The 17,048-nt window shown below is 35.6% G+C and overlaps 1 protein-coding gene across 1 annotated transcript in view; it reads left to right on the plus strand.

Moving 5' to 3' along the window:
* The window catches only part of LOC141287103 (uncharacterized protein C1orf21 homolog), a 43,653-nt gene extending 32,377 nt beyond the window's left edge, over positions 1 to 11,276 (plus strand). Inside the window, exons 3-6 of the mRNA XM_073819234.1 lie at positions 1,545 to 1,630; positions 4,817 to 4,887; positions 7,165 to 7,225; positions 9,723 to 11,276. Of these exons, the coding sequence (XP_073675335.1) occupies positions 1,545 to 1,630; positions 4,817 to 4,887; positions 7,165 to 7,225; positions 9,723 to 9,767 (263 nt within the window). The 3' untranslated portion in view covers positions 9,768 to 11,276. The remainder of the gene's footprint in view (positions 1 to 1,544; positions 1,631 to 4,816; positions 4,888 to 7,164; positions 7,226 to 9,722) is intronic.
* The last annotated feature ends 5,772 nt before the right edge of the window (positions 11,277 to 17,048 follow it).

Raw genomic sequence — 17,048 nt, forward strand, 5'->3', positions numbered from 1 at the left:
AGTTCACAGCGAGAAAAGGAGAGAAAGACGGATAGAGGCGAAGATAAACAGAGATTGAGTGGGCTGTGATTGCCTCACGCTGATTTGTAGACAGAGTAAAAGACGGATTTATGTATATGTGTGGGTGTGTGTATGTGTTATGAGGAAGTGAATGCATGGACATGCAAACACGCACATGGCCGCCGGTAATTACCGAAGGCTGGGAAAGGGCAAAATCCAAAACGTTCATTTGTTAGAGCTGGGTTGAAGGTGTTTCAGATTTGAATTCCCTCACTCACATTGTTCCAAACGTGTATGTTTTTCTTTTTTTCTTCGTTTTCTCTTTTCAATGTAACGAAAGCGAATGAGGAATAAGGCTTTCAAGCTCCAAAATTACGAGAAGCGCCATAAATGTATCGTATAAGTAGTTCATATGACTCATGCACTGTTTTTTTCCAAAGCCATACAATAGATTAGTGTGAGTAACATCCTGAAATTTAAAGGGATAGTTCACCTAAGAATGAAGATTCTGTCATTAAATACTCACCCTCATGTCGTTCCAAAACCGTAAGACCTTTGTTCATCTTGAGAACACAAATTAAGATATTTTTGATAAAGTCCAAGAGCTTTCTGACCCTGCATAGACAGAAAAGCAGCGAAGACTGACACAGAGGAGAAGAAATAGTTGAATTAAGTCGTCATTTTTGTCTTCCTTTGCATAGAAAGTATTCTTGTAGCTTCATACAATTAAGGTTGAACCACTGATGTCACATGGACTGTTTTATCGATGTCCTTACTACCTTTCTGGGTCTTGAACGTGTCAGTTGCGTTGCTGTCTGTGTAGGATCAGAAAGCTCTTAGATTTCATCAAAAATATCTTAATTTGTGTTTCGAAGATGAAGGTCTGACGGGTTTGGAACAACATGAGGGTGAGTCATTAATGACAGAATTTTCATTTTTCTTTAAAAAAATTCAATGAAAACTGAATATACATTGCATACAGTATACATAAACAAATTTTCCATCCTGTATACAGTGGCTATATTTGGCAAGTCCATAAGAGAAGTGTCAGTGGCTGATTTGTGAATGACTCATTCTTTTGAATCAAGTCTTTTTTTAGTGAATCTGATGTTCATGAATCGGACTAAATTGGTTCTCAGGTTCAACTCACTGACTCTAATTCAGGTACAGCAGTCAATTGGAGAATATTATCAGTGAATAACTACTTACATTTGACCTTTTTCTCACACAAATCTATTGTATGTCTATATATGGCTTATATCGCACAAGCTACATGGGCTATCTTTATCTTGGGCTGAAACTTTTTATACTGACTTTGTGTCTTGAAAGCTTAAAAGCTCCTCATTCATTGTAACTGAATGGGAAAAATTACCAGTACATTCTTTGAAATGCTTTATTTTGAGTTATACTTAAAAGGAAAGTCATACAGGTTTGAAAACGACATGAGGTTGAGTAAATGATAACAGTTCCATTTCTCTGTGAATCATTTCAGTACTAGAATGAAACTCTAACTTGTTTTGTTTTCTCTCTCTCTGTCATTGTAGATGAATATAAGATGAAGGGAGTGGAGGAGGTGAAGTACATGCGTGGAGAAGAAGATAGAGTAAACGCACGCAACCAGGAGAACCTGGTGAGATAGAAACCACACACACACACACACACACACACACACACACACACACACACCCACCTGGGACATTCTTTCTGTGCAGTGGTGTCCATCAAATTTAGCTTTGTATTCACATACACACACTGCTTGAGGCTCATATGCCTGTTGTTGGCTTATACATTGAGAGGTAAAACTATGCGAATGCAGTGCACGCATGTGGCAACATGTTTGGAATGTGGGAGAGGGAAATTCTGACAATTTTTCCCCTTTTGTCACAGACTCTCACTCTATTACTCACATTACCAGACAAAATCTCATATTCTGACATTTTTACATGCGCCTTTTCATACACGCTCATTAAAAAAATCTCAGACGTCTAGACTTGTCTAGACTGATTCTTTGTCTAATGAGGAAGTTTTATCAACTGTAATAGTAAAGTAATAATAATAATTATACTTTTACCTATTGTTGTAATAATATTCATTATAATCATTAGTATTTGTTTACTTTTTATTTATTGGTTTTATTTGACAGATTTTGTTGTTTTTAAACTATGAAACTCTATACACTCTTACACATGCATATTGTATTTTTCCATTTAACTTATAATATTTAAGGGATAGTTCACCCAAAAATCAAACTTAATTCTCACCCTCATGTCGTTCCAAAGCCGTAAGACCTTCGTTTAACTTCGGAAGACAAATTAAGATATTTTTGATGAAATCTGAGGGCTTTCCTGTCGTGAATGTGCATTGAAAAAGAAATTATTATATATTGCAAGTATTCTTGTAGCTTCATAACATTATGGTTAAACCACCAATGTCACATGGACTACTTTAACAATGTCTTTACTACCTTTCTGGGCCTTGAACGTGGGAGTTGCATTGCTGTCTACGCAGGGTCAGAAAGCTCTTGGATTTGATCAAAAAATATCTTAATTTGTGTTGCGAAGATAATCAAAGGTCTTCCAGGTTTGGAACAACATAAGGGTGAGTGATTAATGACAGAATTTTCATTTTTGGGTGAACTGTCCCTTTAAGGTTTGTTGTATAATGACCTTAAGAATTAAACTGGCTGTTTAGCTACTTTACTTTTAAGACTTCATGTAAATTACCCTGTTATGATTGGCTAACCTTTTCACCTGTTAAAGGAGTAATAATGTCACTGCCAAGTTGTTAAATACTGGCATTGATTTGCAAATGTGGGTCACCATATGTTAATGTTATATGATAATGTGCTCAGCAGGGATGTAAAATGCATCATTATTCTATTTCTTATCCAAAATACAGTCCTCAACATATATGTAAAAATCCACAACATTAACCCTTGTGCGACATATATATACATTTTGGCACAGGTGTGTATTTTTATTGGAATTTTAATATTTTACCCTCGTAAGTTTTTTACATTAGGTACAAAAAACATTTCCTCTCAGAACCTTAAGGACAAAAATGTCCTCATTGAAACCCATTAAAACTGTCATTTTTAATCCCAGGGCCATTTAGGCTTTCATTCTGTTGGCAAGGCCTCAAAATTGAAAATTTTACTATTTTTATTTGTTTTACTAGATGGTGCCATTTTTTTTTTAAGTTTGCCAAATACCCGCTTTATTCCTGTTTTCTGCTTGTGCATATTATAGTCTATTATAGAGTCTGTTGGATAAATTATGCAGCTATAATTGTGTGAGTATGTTGGTATAATTGTCAGAGTGTAGTATGTATGTTTGTCCTCATTAAAAAAAAAGTTTGTGTGTTACTAAAATCTCATTTTGTGAGATATCAACCTCAAATTTGGAACACAACTTGTTTAGATTCATGGCTTTAATTTTCTACCATGTAATATATATTTTAAAAATTGGCCATTAATCATTTTTATATACCTAAACCACTATAACATTTTGGTTTAAATTTGACAATAATCTGCCAAGGGTTTTCTTGAAAATGAGACCAAACTTAAAGGAGTAGTTCATTTTCAGAACAAAAATGTACAGATAATGTACTCACCCCTTTGTCATCCAAGATGTTCATGTATTTCTTCAGTCGTAAGGAAATTATGTTTTTTGAGGAAAACAATTCAGGTTCATATAGTGAACTTCAATGGTGCCCCCGAGTTTGAACTTCCAAAATGCAGCTTCAACGGGCTCTAAACGATCACAGCCGAGGAAAGAAGGTTTATATACATTTTAACCTCATATGCTCGTCTTGCCTAGCTCTGTGTGTACTCTGTGTATTCCCGGTTCATGACAGTTAGGGTGTGACAAAAAACTCCCATCTCACATTCTCCTCCAACTTCACCCTAACTGTCTTGAACCAGAATACACAGAGTTCACGCAGAGCTAGGCAAGACGAGCGTTTGAGATTAAAATGTATATAAGTTGTAGATGTTTTTAGAAAACAACCGATTGTTTCGCTAGATAAGACCCTTCTTCCTCGGCTGGGATCATTTAGATCCCTTTGAAGCTGCATCTAAACTGCATTTTGGAAGTTCAAACTCGGGGGCACCATAGAAGTCCATTATTTGGAGAGAAATCCTGAAATGTTTTCCTCAAAAAACAATTTCTTTACAACTGAAGAAAGAAAGACATGTTCTGAAAGTGAACTACTCCTTTAAGTCTGTACTCCCAAGCTTCCAACTTTTTTATATTGATGCACAAGGGTTAAATTCCCAATGTATTTCTTGACCTTGATTATCCTTATCTTGTTTCTACCCCTAATGCCTATAATTTCATAGATCATGAGATCACAACTATAAGAATTATGTGTTTTTCCATCTTAGTTTGCATTAATTGTCTGGTTGCACTGTGAATGCGTAGGTCTGCGTAGTACATTTTGAATAGAGCAAGTAAAGTCCTTTTTCCATGATATGCCCAGCTTAATGAAGTTGTACAGGCGGAGCAGGTGTTCAGATGCCCATGTTCCGATAAGGGGGGTTAGAGGAGAATAGAGACTCAGTGAAAGTGAGGGCAGCCCTCTCTCTCGCTGTCTCTCAGCAGGGCAGCTTTCTCATTAGCAGTGGCCAGAGGAAGGTCACTCCCAGGGCCTCTGTATCACGCTGTGTTCCAGGCAGAGAAGCTGGTTCTGGCCCGCGTCCAGAAGCCGGCAGGGCCTCTGCACCGGAGGGCCACCAGGGACTGTCGGCGGAGACTGAATTTGGCTTTGTTTTGAACAGTAGTAAGTGAAAACGTGTTCATTCCGGGTGTGTTCGCAGGAGAAGAGCTCAACGCAGCACAGGACCAAACAGCACAAAGAGGTGCCTGGGACCAGTGCCAACAAGACGAAGTGAGTGGGTTTATACATGTGTCTTTCTGTTTACGGTGTGCGTGTGTTTCTGTTTGTTTTGTGTGTGGGTGAGGGCATTAGAGTTCTTGCTCTGTTGAAAATGTGCCAGAAGTCTGTAAATTGTGTGTGGTTTGTTTTGCTTTGTGGCCTGTCTTATCCTCTGTGGATCTAATTTGCATGTTCTGTTTGAGCGTAATGTGCCATATGTTTCACAACTTATTGTATGTAAACATGAGGGGTTTATTGCCTTTGGATGTAATTGTCAATTGTGTTTTATTGGGATAATTATTTCTTGTGAAACTGCATTTCTAAAGCATCAGTAACACAATTGCAAACACTTTATTAATAAAATTAATAAAAAAAATATATATATTTTTTACTAGTGGGTGCAGGCCACTATAGTTCATTTATGTAAGTGAGGATAGTCAAATAAAGTAAACTGTCTGTGACATATTATACCCAAAAAGTCTTCATACAGTTGACTACCAGTAAAATTGATTTTAAAAAATGGGACCAAAACTTCAGACACTTTGACCTGACCATGTTTTGCTTAAGTGTTTTTTCTTTAATTGCTAATGTGACCTTTTTACACCATAGACTGAAAATAATTAAGCATTGCTTGGTAATTGGTCAACAAAGTTTTGATAAATGTGTAAATGTGACCCTGAACCACAAAACCAGTCATAAGGGTCAACTTTTTTTTAATTGAAAGCTGAAATAAAAAGCTGAATAAATAATTGCATTTTAGGGGGGGAAAGTCAGAAGTGTGGGATATAAACTCATCATTCTGAGCCAAGAAAGAATGAAGAGTTGATTTTTCTTATCAGAATTGTGAGATATAATTTTGGAATTGAGAGAATAAAGTCAGAAATCTGAAATATAAACTCAAATTTACCTTTTTTTATTCTTTTATTTCATGGCTTCCATAGACTGCTACTTGAAAACTGTAATTTTCTGCCACCAGATAGGCTCCACCCACAAAAAAAATCATCACTGTTTGCAAACACAGAATTGGTCTAGAACAAAATTAAAGGTTTTTAAGGTCTTCATGAAATGCCTGCAAAATACTTTGGATAAATGTCTTCAATGTTCATGAAAACAACACCTTTTTACCTTGTCAAAAACGGCTCTGTTCACAGCGATCCATTTCGGTGCATGTCTCTTTAAATGATAATGAGCTACTGCTCACTCCAGCGCTCTCTTCTGGTTTTTTTTTGTGTATTCAGTGGCACGTTACCATCAAAAACAAAACTAATCCACTGCGTCCTCAGTGGCTCTGATTTCGGGAGAAAATGAAGACTCTTATGTTCACTTTTACATCCAACTACAAAAGACCGGCATTGCTTACGAGACATTGTTGTTGCTACAGCTGCTTAAGCATAAAGAAAATGGCGACAGCTTACAACTGGCTGAGGGCAGAAATATGCAAATATGGGACAGTCAGTCAGCAGTCGTGGGCGGGGCTTGAGCAGTATGACATCACACTGCTCAGAAAATCAAAACCACTTGATAATTGGGACTGTTTAATTTTTTTGGGATTAAAAAAAGAGTGAATAGATTTTTATCATTGTAGGGTGGTTGTGTCCACTCAATGCTAAGACACATTTATATGCACATTTACACCATGTAAAAGTGAATTTTACATCCAATGTCCCCTTTAAGGTAAATGAAGTAATTTTTTGGTGATATGTTTAGCTATGTATTAACCTTTTAGCGTTTAACTGGGCAGTACATGAAAATATATGTTTCAAAACATCTAACTACTTGAGTGTAAATTAATTTATGATTGGTTAACCATCAGTAATTTATTTCTTTATGACTTAATGGACTTTAATTTTCACTGGACTTTGAACATTGTGGACACATTACACAAAAAGCTAATATACATGGGGTTCAAAATGTCTGGAGGTAAAGAAAATGTGTTTGCGGGCAAGTTCATTAAGAATGAACAGTTCATTATTGTTTTATGTGTGTGTCGAAGGAGTAATGCTCAGTTAATGTGCTCTGTGTGTGTGGAGGCAAGGGTTTATGGTCCCTGCTGTAATGCGTCTATAAAAATGATTCCTGCCTAGCCACTCTGGATCCTACAGGAGCTGGTAGCTTTGTGTGTGTGTGTGTGTGTGTGTGTGTGTGTGTGTGTGTGTGTGTGTGTGTGTGTGTGTGTGTTTGTGTTCTTTATGCTTGTTGTAATGGAAAATTCTAGTGTATTTGTTGCTTCCCTTCTCCTACCCCCACTAACTTCCTCTCTTTCTCTATCTCCATCTCTCTCTCTCCCAGCATACACACGTCAGAGAGTCAGCAGGAGTTCTTCAGAATGCTGGATGAGAAGATTGAGAAGGTGAGGGAGGGAGAAAAAAAATCGAGGCACAGAAGTAAAGCAGGCAGCAGATGGGTTAGAAATTTTAAAGGGCCAGTGTACATGAAACCACCCTTCTAAGGACTGTTATTTTATCTAGATTGTGACATTTAAAGATTGTCTTGTCCTTCCGTCATGTGCATTGCCTGTCGGGTACTTCCTGTAGACCTCTGGAGATAAAATGATATATTTATGGCTCTGCCTTTTTTCCCAGTACTTCCTTCCTTCTTTATCTCTCCCTCTCTTATCTGTCTGTCTCTCGCTTGAGGTCTGAGATCAATTGGTATAAAATTGATTAAATCTTAACTTTTTAGATTTTGTTTTACATAAGTTGAAATAGGGTTATATAAGGGTTGTAGGGGTTTTACACTACTAAAAAAAATCTCATTTAGGTGTAACTATCTGCACTGTCATTTCATAAATGTTGAAATCGGACCAGTTTGTTCAGTCAGTGGCATCAATATATCTTTATTGGTTGCCATATAATCACCTTATCAGATTTAATCTGACTTTAAACCATATATTGACGTGGTTTAGATCAGAGTTATAAAAATCTGATTGTGATAGGTTTTTATTTATTTATGTATGTATTTATTTTCCCCTTTTCATGCTGTGTAGATGAACACGTAACCTAATTTAAATTCGTATATGCCAAAAAATGTATATTATTTTAAGTTTATTATTTTGTTTATTTAGTAATTTTATTTATTTATTTATTAAAGAGAAAACTAAATTGATTTTGGATATGACCAAAAAAAAAAAAAAAAAAAATTTTTTGGTTATGAGATGTTAATTTAATTTATCTTGTTCTAAGGATGTGACAAGATTGCAACGATAAGCAATTATTTCCACACTGGCATTGAAAATTCTGCATGCAACATCACAATCAGAACAGTGTGTGAACAGAGAACTAATTTAATGCACTACACCGTATTAAACCCATAGCTAAAAATTTTGATGTTCTCTAAACTCAGAATTGCGAAATGTTACCTTTTCGCAATTGCGATAATTCTGAGAAGAAAAGTCAGATTATGTGATGCCATTTTAGTGCCAAAAAATTAAAAAAAATCTAAGATTATAAGATTAAAGTCGTAATATTTTGAGAGTAAAATCAAAATTCTGAGAATAATATTGTCAAAATATTTAAACTTTTTTTAAATCATAATTTCAAAGTGAAAATGATGAGAATGAAGTAGAAATTTTTAGAGAATAAAGTCAAAATTACAAGAATGAAGCCGGAATGTTTCGGGAATGAAGTCTAATTTACGAGAACGAAGTCAAAGAGTTTTGAGAATAAAGTCAAAATTATGAGAATGAAGTCTGAATTACGAGAACGAAGTCAAAGAGTTTTGAGAATAAAGTTGGAATGTTTCAGGAATGAAGTCAAAATTATGTGAATAAGGTCAAAATGTTTTGGGAATAAAGTCGAAGTGTTTTGGGAAAAACAAAATGTTTTTGGAAATTACTTCAAAATGCTGTCGTAGATTATGATATATAAACTCTTTATTGCAAAATCGCTTTTTAATATGTGGTGGAATTGAAAACACAAATGCGAGATGTTAACTTTTTGTAATCGAATCAACTTTTTGAAATCTCAATTTCAAAAAAGTAAGAATTATAAGATCCGTGGTGGAACCAAAAAAATTATTGAGAGATGTAAATTCAGGAATTCTGAGAAAAATAATTGACAATTGTGAGATAAAAAGCTCGTCGTACAACAAAATTACTATCCAATCACAATTCGTTATTGATTAACTTGCAGTTAGTGAACGCGGGACATGCAGAATTACACTGAATGGCCCACCAGAAGCGCTGTCTGCTGTTCGCGATCACAGTTTTCTCTGAGATAATGTGCGATAAGTTCTCCTTGCGCCTGCACACAGTTGTCAAATTCCATTGTGTGGATGTGGATTCTCACGTAAATATAGTCGGTCATGGCTTGAGTAAATGTAAACAGGTCGATGAAAACCAGATATAAGTCAGTGTACATCCACACATTTGATTTCAAAGGAACAGCAGCCTAATTAAATACCTGGCTGTCATTAATGTTAATAAAACAACAAAAGATGCTACATAAATGTATGCATGTTAAATAAACCTAATGTCTGCGAAAAATTTGTTTATTTCATTAGTATCTCTATCGTATTTGTCTTATGGTTTGTAAATTGTTTCTTTGTTATTGTTTATAGAATCAAAAGTATTTATAATTATGAAATAAAAATTCTCTATATTATAGTGTTCATATTGCCCACCCCTTCCCCACCCGTCCCGTATTCCACCATGACAAATCTGGTCACCCTATGTTGACTATTTATAAGCAACAGGATTTTGGTCCAAGGAGTTTTGTGTTTGGAGATGCCTGGCAACCGCCAAAATGTAGCGCTGCTAATCTCTCTTTCTGCTAGTAAGGACAGAAACTCATAATCACTTATTAATCTTTCTTTTATTTAATCTTTCTCTCTCTGTCCGTATTCTCTAGGGGCGGGACTACTGCTCTGAGGAGGAGGAGGATGATGTGACATAGCAGCGAGGCGCCAGATCTTGCCAGAGATGGAAATAGAGAGAGAGTGTGAACTCAAAAAATCAGTGTTTCCTATGTCTGTAACACTCTGTCGGTCTGAGAGCGAGTGTGCGTGCGAGTGCGTGAGAGCGTGTGCTTGTGAGAGCGAGAGAATGCAGGACTTTTCCTCATAGGCTGTTGCACCCTTGACCCCTTCTCCTCTCTTGGGGTTGCCTTGCTTGGAGATCTAGATGGTTTGGGGTGAAGAAAGAACAGCTTGATTGATGTATTATCAACACAGACTCACTCTGACGTGAAATGAGGACCCCCCCGTTCCCCTCCGCTCTTGTCCTCCTACGGCCAGCATCGAAACGGCCCCCTTCCTCCGCCTGGCTGTGACGGAGCCATCTGAGAGAGAGAGAGAGATTATGTCGTGGAAAGCAAGATGAAAGGATATGGAGAGAAGAAAGACGACATGCCCCTCCCAGTCCTTGTTTTAAGTGGCAGGCCAGAGAAAAAACTGACATATGGAGGAACCAGAAGAGAGCTTACGAATATCCTCTGGAGATAATGCGGAGTGAATTTAAAGATGGAGTGTAGTGGGGTTTTTTTGGGGGGGGGATGATTGAACAAGAGAGATATTTTATTAAGAGAGCGATTATATGAACGAACTGGCTGATTATTTTGATATTTTGATAAGAGCGTCGTGGCAAGTTTTTAAACATTCAAGTCTGGACTCCTGCCTTTTGAAGGACCTTTTTTTAATTTGTTGAGATTGATTTGTTTGTTCCATAAATGTGTTTTTGGTTTCTTTTTTGCTTATTGCATAGATCAGACCTCTTCGAGCTTGTGCTGTAAAGGTCAGGGCTGTATGGTGACCCCATAACACACCCGCTCACACACAAACACAGGGAAAGTCTTCAAGCTAAAATAATCACCACACCCTCTTTCCACACACAGGTTCACACTTTCATTTTGTATATCCTGCTATTATTTGTAAAGTTCTCAGAAAATAGACGGAAATAAAGCCAGACTAGTTACCCACACACACACACACACACGTCCAAATTTATCCCCAACAGCCACCCGCAAACTGGCAGCGTTTGACTTAAAGATCCGTGTATTGACTGTTTATGCTGCCCTTTAATACAGGCAATGGACTGTGATGAGACTACGGCAGAAAACTGGGGTTGTCTGTGGTATTTTTTGTGTTTCGAGAGAAGTGTTTGTGTTAATCTGTGTCAGAGCCAGGTCTGACTGTGTTAATCGTTGTCAAAGGGTTGAGGTGTTTGTCTTAGGCCTGTATGTGTTTAGCTAGTGTTTACCTCAGTTTCTCACTTGGTAGCATTCAGTTGTGTTGGCTAAAATGAATTTGGTTGTCAGCCTGAGACCATTAAACAGTATGAGGTGAGGTGGGGTGGGGTCACTTTGGGGGACACTGGCCAAGCATCTGTCATTCTGATTACTGGATTTATTCCTTTTAAATTTTTATTTTCAATGTTTTCTTTTTCTATTAAAATATAAGACACCGGAGCTGTGGTTTCTGTTTGTGTGCTGTTTCACCTATTAATTTGTTGGAGTCTGTGTGTGTAGGTAAGTTACTTACTGCTTTGCTGGGATCATTAATCCATTACAGCGTTATATTTCCTGTTGGTGGTCTGACTCATAACGTTAAAAATACTTAATGGTTTCTGAGGTCGAATTTCAAATGCGGAGATTAAATTTCCACCATAGGTTAAAATATTACACTGTACAAATGTTTATATATATTGTTAAAACAGCCGTTCAGCATCACGTCTTTTCGGAGAATCTACACAGAACAGACGAGGAACTGGGAACTGTTGTCAAGCCAATGCGAAGAATATGTGCGTCGTATTTTCACTGACTTGTGGTTTGTCTCCACCTGCAGGTCGAAGAGTGGAACTACATTAGAAATGTATAGTACGTTGGGATGTTTTCAACATCGGAATATTAAATCAAAGTAGATATCAGTATTCACCTTTTTCTTCAACGCGCAAGTAAGCCTAGTGGGTAAGACTTCCGGTTCATTATCCGCCACTAGGAGATAACAGACGCGAGAGAAGAATAACAAAGTGCACTGAACGGTAAATCTGTTTGCACTACAAACCAATGTGTTCGTAATTAAGATAATACATAAAAAACATGGTAAGACACACTAATTAGCAATATCAAGCAGAGGAACAAGCTGTTTTGTACAGCTAAAAATAGCTGGATGTGGGTAAGACCGGAAGCCAGACCCATAAATTTTACGAATGACCGCGACCACTCTTACGGGAAGAAAAGGGTGGATAAAATGAACATGTATATTTTAGATTTTATGACTGTATACTATTTATTTAGGCGTTTAAATCCTTAAAATCACTTTGTTACCCTTACCACTTAATTTCCGTTGCTAGTCCATGGGTGGACGTTTCAGGGTAGGCTATTTAAAATATTCTTAAACATAGCCTACTGTTTCCAGTAGTTAAACTTTGATATTTGGATATTTATCATTTCATGCTTATTCTCTATACTTACAGAGAGTCTGTGTAATTATTAATGCTAAAATGGACATAGAAAGTACCACAAACAATACATTGTATATAGTTAGGTAATAATAAAGGTAAAATGATAGTAAATCTCTATAACTCTAAAACATTTTTTTAAGAATCCCAAAAAGATTTAGGTTAAAAAGTGGACTTAGAGAGCCACAGCCAATAATCAATGTCCAAGGTTTATATATTTATGTATTTGTAAATTTGGTAATTATGTAATACTTTTTGTGTATGTTATATATATTTATACTATATTTATATGGCACATTATTACTATCATTAAACAGTTTGGAGTTGGCATGATATTTTTAATGTTTTTGAAGTAAGTCACCTATGTTGCATTTATTTGATAAAAATACAGAACATATGCTTTCATATACTTTAAAAAGTAATATATTCCTTTGATGGCAAAGGTAAATTGTCAGCAGCCATTACTACAGTCTTCAGTGTCACATGATTCTTCAGAAATAATTTTATGCTTATTTGGTGCTCAACAAACATTTCTTATAATTGTCAATGTTGAAAACCGTTGTATTATAATATAATATAATATATCCAAACTGATCATTTTTATATTTGGTATTTAACAGTTCATTATAAGAACAATCTCCATTTAAAAACTGAAACTAAAAATAAATACTGGACTATATGAAATAAAAAATACAGCATATTTCAAAGATATAAATTGCACAAAACTTTAGATAAAATTTAAAAGAAAAAAACATTAAAAATTCATCTACACTACCTGTCAAAAGTTTTTAATTAAAAAAATGTTTAATAGTAAGATTTTTAAAGTGTTTTTTTAAAAGAAGTCTCTTCTGCTTACAAGTCATCCTTGCTAAATAAAAATATTTTCGTTTTCAGTTTAATAATTGTTTATAATTCTAATTTAACTTTTTTATAATTTTATATATATATATATATATATATATATATATATATATATATATATATATATATTGACTCCAAGCGTTTGAATGGTAGTATATAATGTTACAAAAGCTTTTTATTTCAGATAAATGCTGATCTCTGGATATTTCTATTCATTAAAGAATCCTGAAAAAATGTACTCAACTGTTTTAAATAATAATAATAATGATAAAGGTTTCTTGAACAGCAAATCAGCATATTAGAATGATTTCTGAAGGATCATGTGACACTGAAGACTGAAGTAATGATGCTAAAATTTAGCTTTGATAAAAGGAATATATTATATATTCAAATTGAAAACAGTTATTTTAAAAGTACAAATATTGCCTCTTTTACTGTATTTTTGGATTAAATAAATGCAGGCTTGGTGAGCAGAAGAGAATTCTTTAAAAAAAAAATAAAAAAAAAAAAATCTTACTGTTCAAAAAACTTTTGACTGATAGTGTACATTATCATCACATTACACATGCATATCCTGTGGATATTTTATCTATATACCAAAGGCTTCATCTGTTCTTTAGTACCACTCGGCAAAGTGGAGCTCGGGCAAAAATATGGGCAAAGACCATGTTCTTTCCACTGTGAGGTAAAACCCAATAAATCCCTTCTCATGTGAATGCTGGCTCATTAGAGAACAACATGTTCTGGAGGTTTGGCCGTGTTCTTCTCTGTCACATGGTGTTCTGGTGAGTTTTACCATGCAGTCTAAGCTAGTACTAGTGGCTGTTATGCTCTCTAGAGGACAGCGGTGGGGGGAACGGCACTAGCAGAGCAGCCTTCACGATGGTTGGTGCATTTAAAGTGGATCCGAATGATGTAAATGGGATCATTTTGGTAGGTTTAAAGCGTGAGAGCGTGAATGTGTGAGAGTGAGCTCCATCTGGTGTGTGTAGGAGAAGTGGAGCAAAGAAAGATCTGGTATGAGAGCGAGAGAGTTGAGTTCAGCCCTGTGAGAGCCCTGGCTGGGTTGTCACTTTACATTGCCAACATGAGCTCACAGCAATTACATCTAACTCAATCCAGCAGGCCTCTTTTGCCCTCCTTCCCTTTTTCTCTTTTCACTCTCCTCATTCTGCATGTTTATCTCTCACTTTCTCTCCCCATCCCTCTTTTCTCCACCATTTTACACTTCCTACATGCCTGACACTGCTTTTAACTGAACACCTTTATAAATGTGATGCATCACTGTCCTCTAATTATAAACTCACGAGTCTTTTTAAAAACATTCCCAGCAGAACTTTGACTAGCCTTTTGACAAACTCGTTTTCATACGATTTACTAAAAGCTGTCACGTTTCCCCACAGACAGAAAGCACAACCTTACTTGCATTCTGAAGGCTACTTTGAGGTATGCATTTCCTTTGGGACTTCACACCAGTGGCCTGATCCAAACTTCTCATATGTGACCCTGGACCACAAAACCAGTCTTAAGTCGCTGGGGTATATTTGTAGCAATAGCCAAAAATACATTGTATGGGTCAAAATTATAGATTTTTCTTTTATGCCAAAAATCATTAGGAAATTAAGTAAAGATCATGTTCCATGAAGATTTTTTGTAAAATTCCTACTGTAAACATATCAAAATGTAATTTTTGATTAGTAATATGCATTGTTAAGTACTTAATTTGGACAACTTTAAAGGTGATTTTCTCAGTATTTTGATTTATTTGCACCCTCAGATTCCAGATTTTCAAATAGATGTATCTCAGCCAAATATTGTCCTATCTTAACAAACCATACATCAATAAAAAGCTTATTTATTGAGCTTTCATATGATGTATACATCTCAGTTTTGTAAAATTTAACCTTAAGACTGGTTTTGTGGTCCAGGGTCACATATGTTTTTGGTGAAGTAAAAAATTGCAGAAACTGTCAGAATAACTCATTTGATGTGAGAATTTGTACCAGACATCGACGTAGTCATAGACATACCAGACGGAAACCAGGTTTGCACCAGCCAGAGTAACTGAGCCAAACTTCTGCTTTGGCTGTCCTCAGAGAGCTTTTCTGTCAGCCGAATGACGAAAACATATATTTATATCTCCCTGTAATGTCAAATATGGTTTTGACAGAGAACAGTTTTAAAGGCGTGTTCTTTATCTAATATACATTTGACCATATGTGAACCTTTTTTATTTCATTTTAAAGAGCAAAACGACGTAGTAAGGTGTTATGCTAACAGTTAGCTAATTATTATGTCCAGCTCCATCCTAATATCTTCCAAAATCAGATACCATCTTAAACTAGCGTTAGCAAGGTAAACGAATTACAGCTGGCTAACCGAGAATAATTTAAACGAAATTACATTAAAAGAAACCCCTTTGTACTTCTGTTCCTCGCTTCCGATTTTAAACACTAGGCGTCGCCATTAGATCAAATGTAGACTAACGTTACGCGTTTTAAACCGCGAAAAGAAATCCAAAATGTCCCTCGAGAAAAACACTTCATTCGGAAACAGCTTCTGTCAAAACCTTAATCAACTCTGTTATTGTATACAATACAACTTACTGCTTGGTGTCAGGTTACTACAGCAGGTGTCAGCTGTAGTGAACTGGATGATGTCATGACTGAACTCAGGAGTGCTGGGATACAAGTGACGCGAATGGAATGAGATCAAGCACCCGATGGATAAATTAACCGAGCAATGTGGAAAGAATGAAGGGGAACCAAAGGGAATGAAGAGCTCTGGATAACAGCGTTTCAGAAGTCAAATAAGAAATAAACTATTAGATATCGTTTCGTTATTAAATATTTAGTAAATATTCTGCACGGTGCTTATCATTGTATTTGCATACATTATCTCTGTGTGTAGCCTACTAAGTTTAAAAATGTCTTGAAAAATTGTATTTTTCCAAAAATGTGTATGTATGCAAATTGCATAATATCCAAGGTACACATTTCTAGTAACTGTGCAGTTCTTTCTTTCATAGTATTTTCAAAAAGTTTAGAAATATTTGTCCTCTCCCTAAATTTGTCACTACCAAAAAGTAATATATTATTTAATTAGATGGGTTATATTGACCTATTAAGATTTTGCTTACATTTACATTGTAAATACACATGGCTATTTTTTTCCCAGTAGTAAATCAATAACAATTAAATTGTAACTATTTCAAGTGTATTTTATGATATTTGTTGTATTTTGAATCCAATTTTTCTTTGTAAAAGGCAAAAAGTGGATTATACTGATTTTAAGGTTTAGGATTCAATCCTAAATTTGAGGATTTTTAACTGAACAAATCAGTTAAAATAAATTGAAAATAAATTGAACCAAAAACTATCATAACATCTTAGTTGATAATTCAGTATACTTTATTTTTGACAAAACATCCCATTTTTTCGGTGGTGACAGTAATGCTTTGGAAGTGACCACATGACATTACAAAATTATAACTTACATACTAAAACACTACTACTACTACATACTAAAACACTAACAAGCTGCATAACTATGCTGAAATTTAGTTTATTTCCCCCAAATAAAGATTATGTGTTCCCTTTTGTCACTACCAATGATGACATGTTTTGGTTGTGACTTTTTTTTAATAGTGACAAATTTATAGGATAACACCCCAAAAAACAAAGATGTCACTACCGAAACTCCACCAAATGTTTCAGTAGTGACAATTTTTGATAGTTTTCAATCTAGCTGAAATATGCTAATCTTCACATGGTTAGCTAGCACAGTTGGTCCACATAAAAACTTAATATTATGGAACAAAAAATGTGCTTAATTGCAGAAAAAAATGTTTGGTACCCAGATAGCACACATATGTCTGCAAGATCTGTTAAAGATCACTTGATCTGGAAAGCATCTGCTG

Source organism: Garra rufa, chromosome 15, assembly GCF_049309525.1.
Source record: "Garra rufa chromosome 15, GarRuf1.0, whole genome shotgun sequence".
Taxonomy (NCBI): domain Eukaryota; kingdom Metazoa; phylum Chordata; class Actinopteri; order Cypriniformes; family Cyprinidae; genus Garra; species Garra rufa.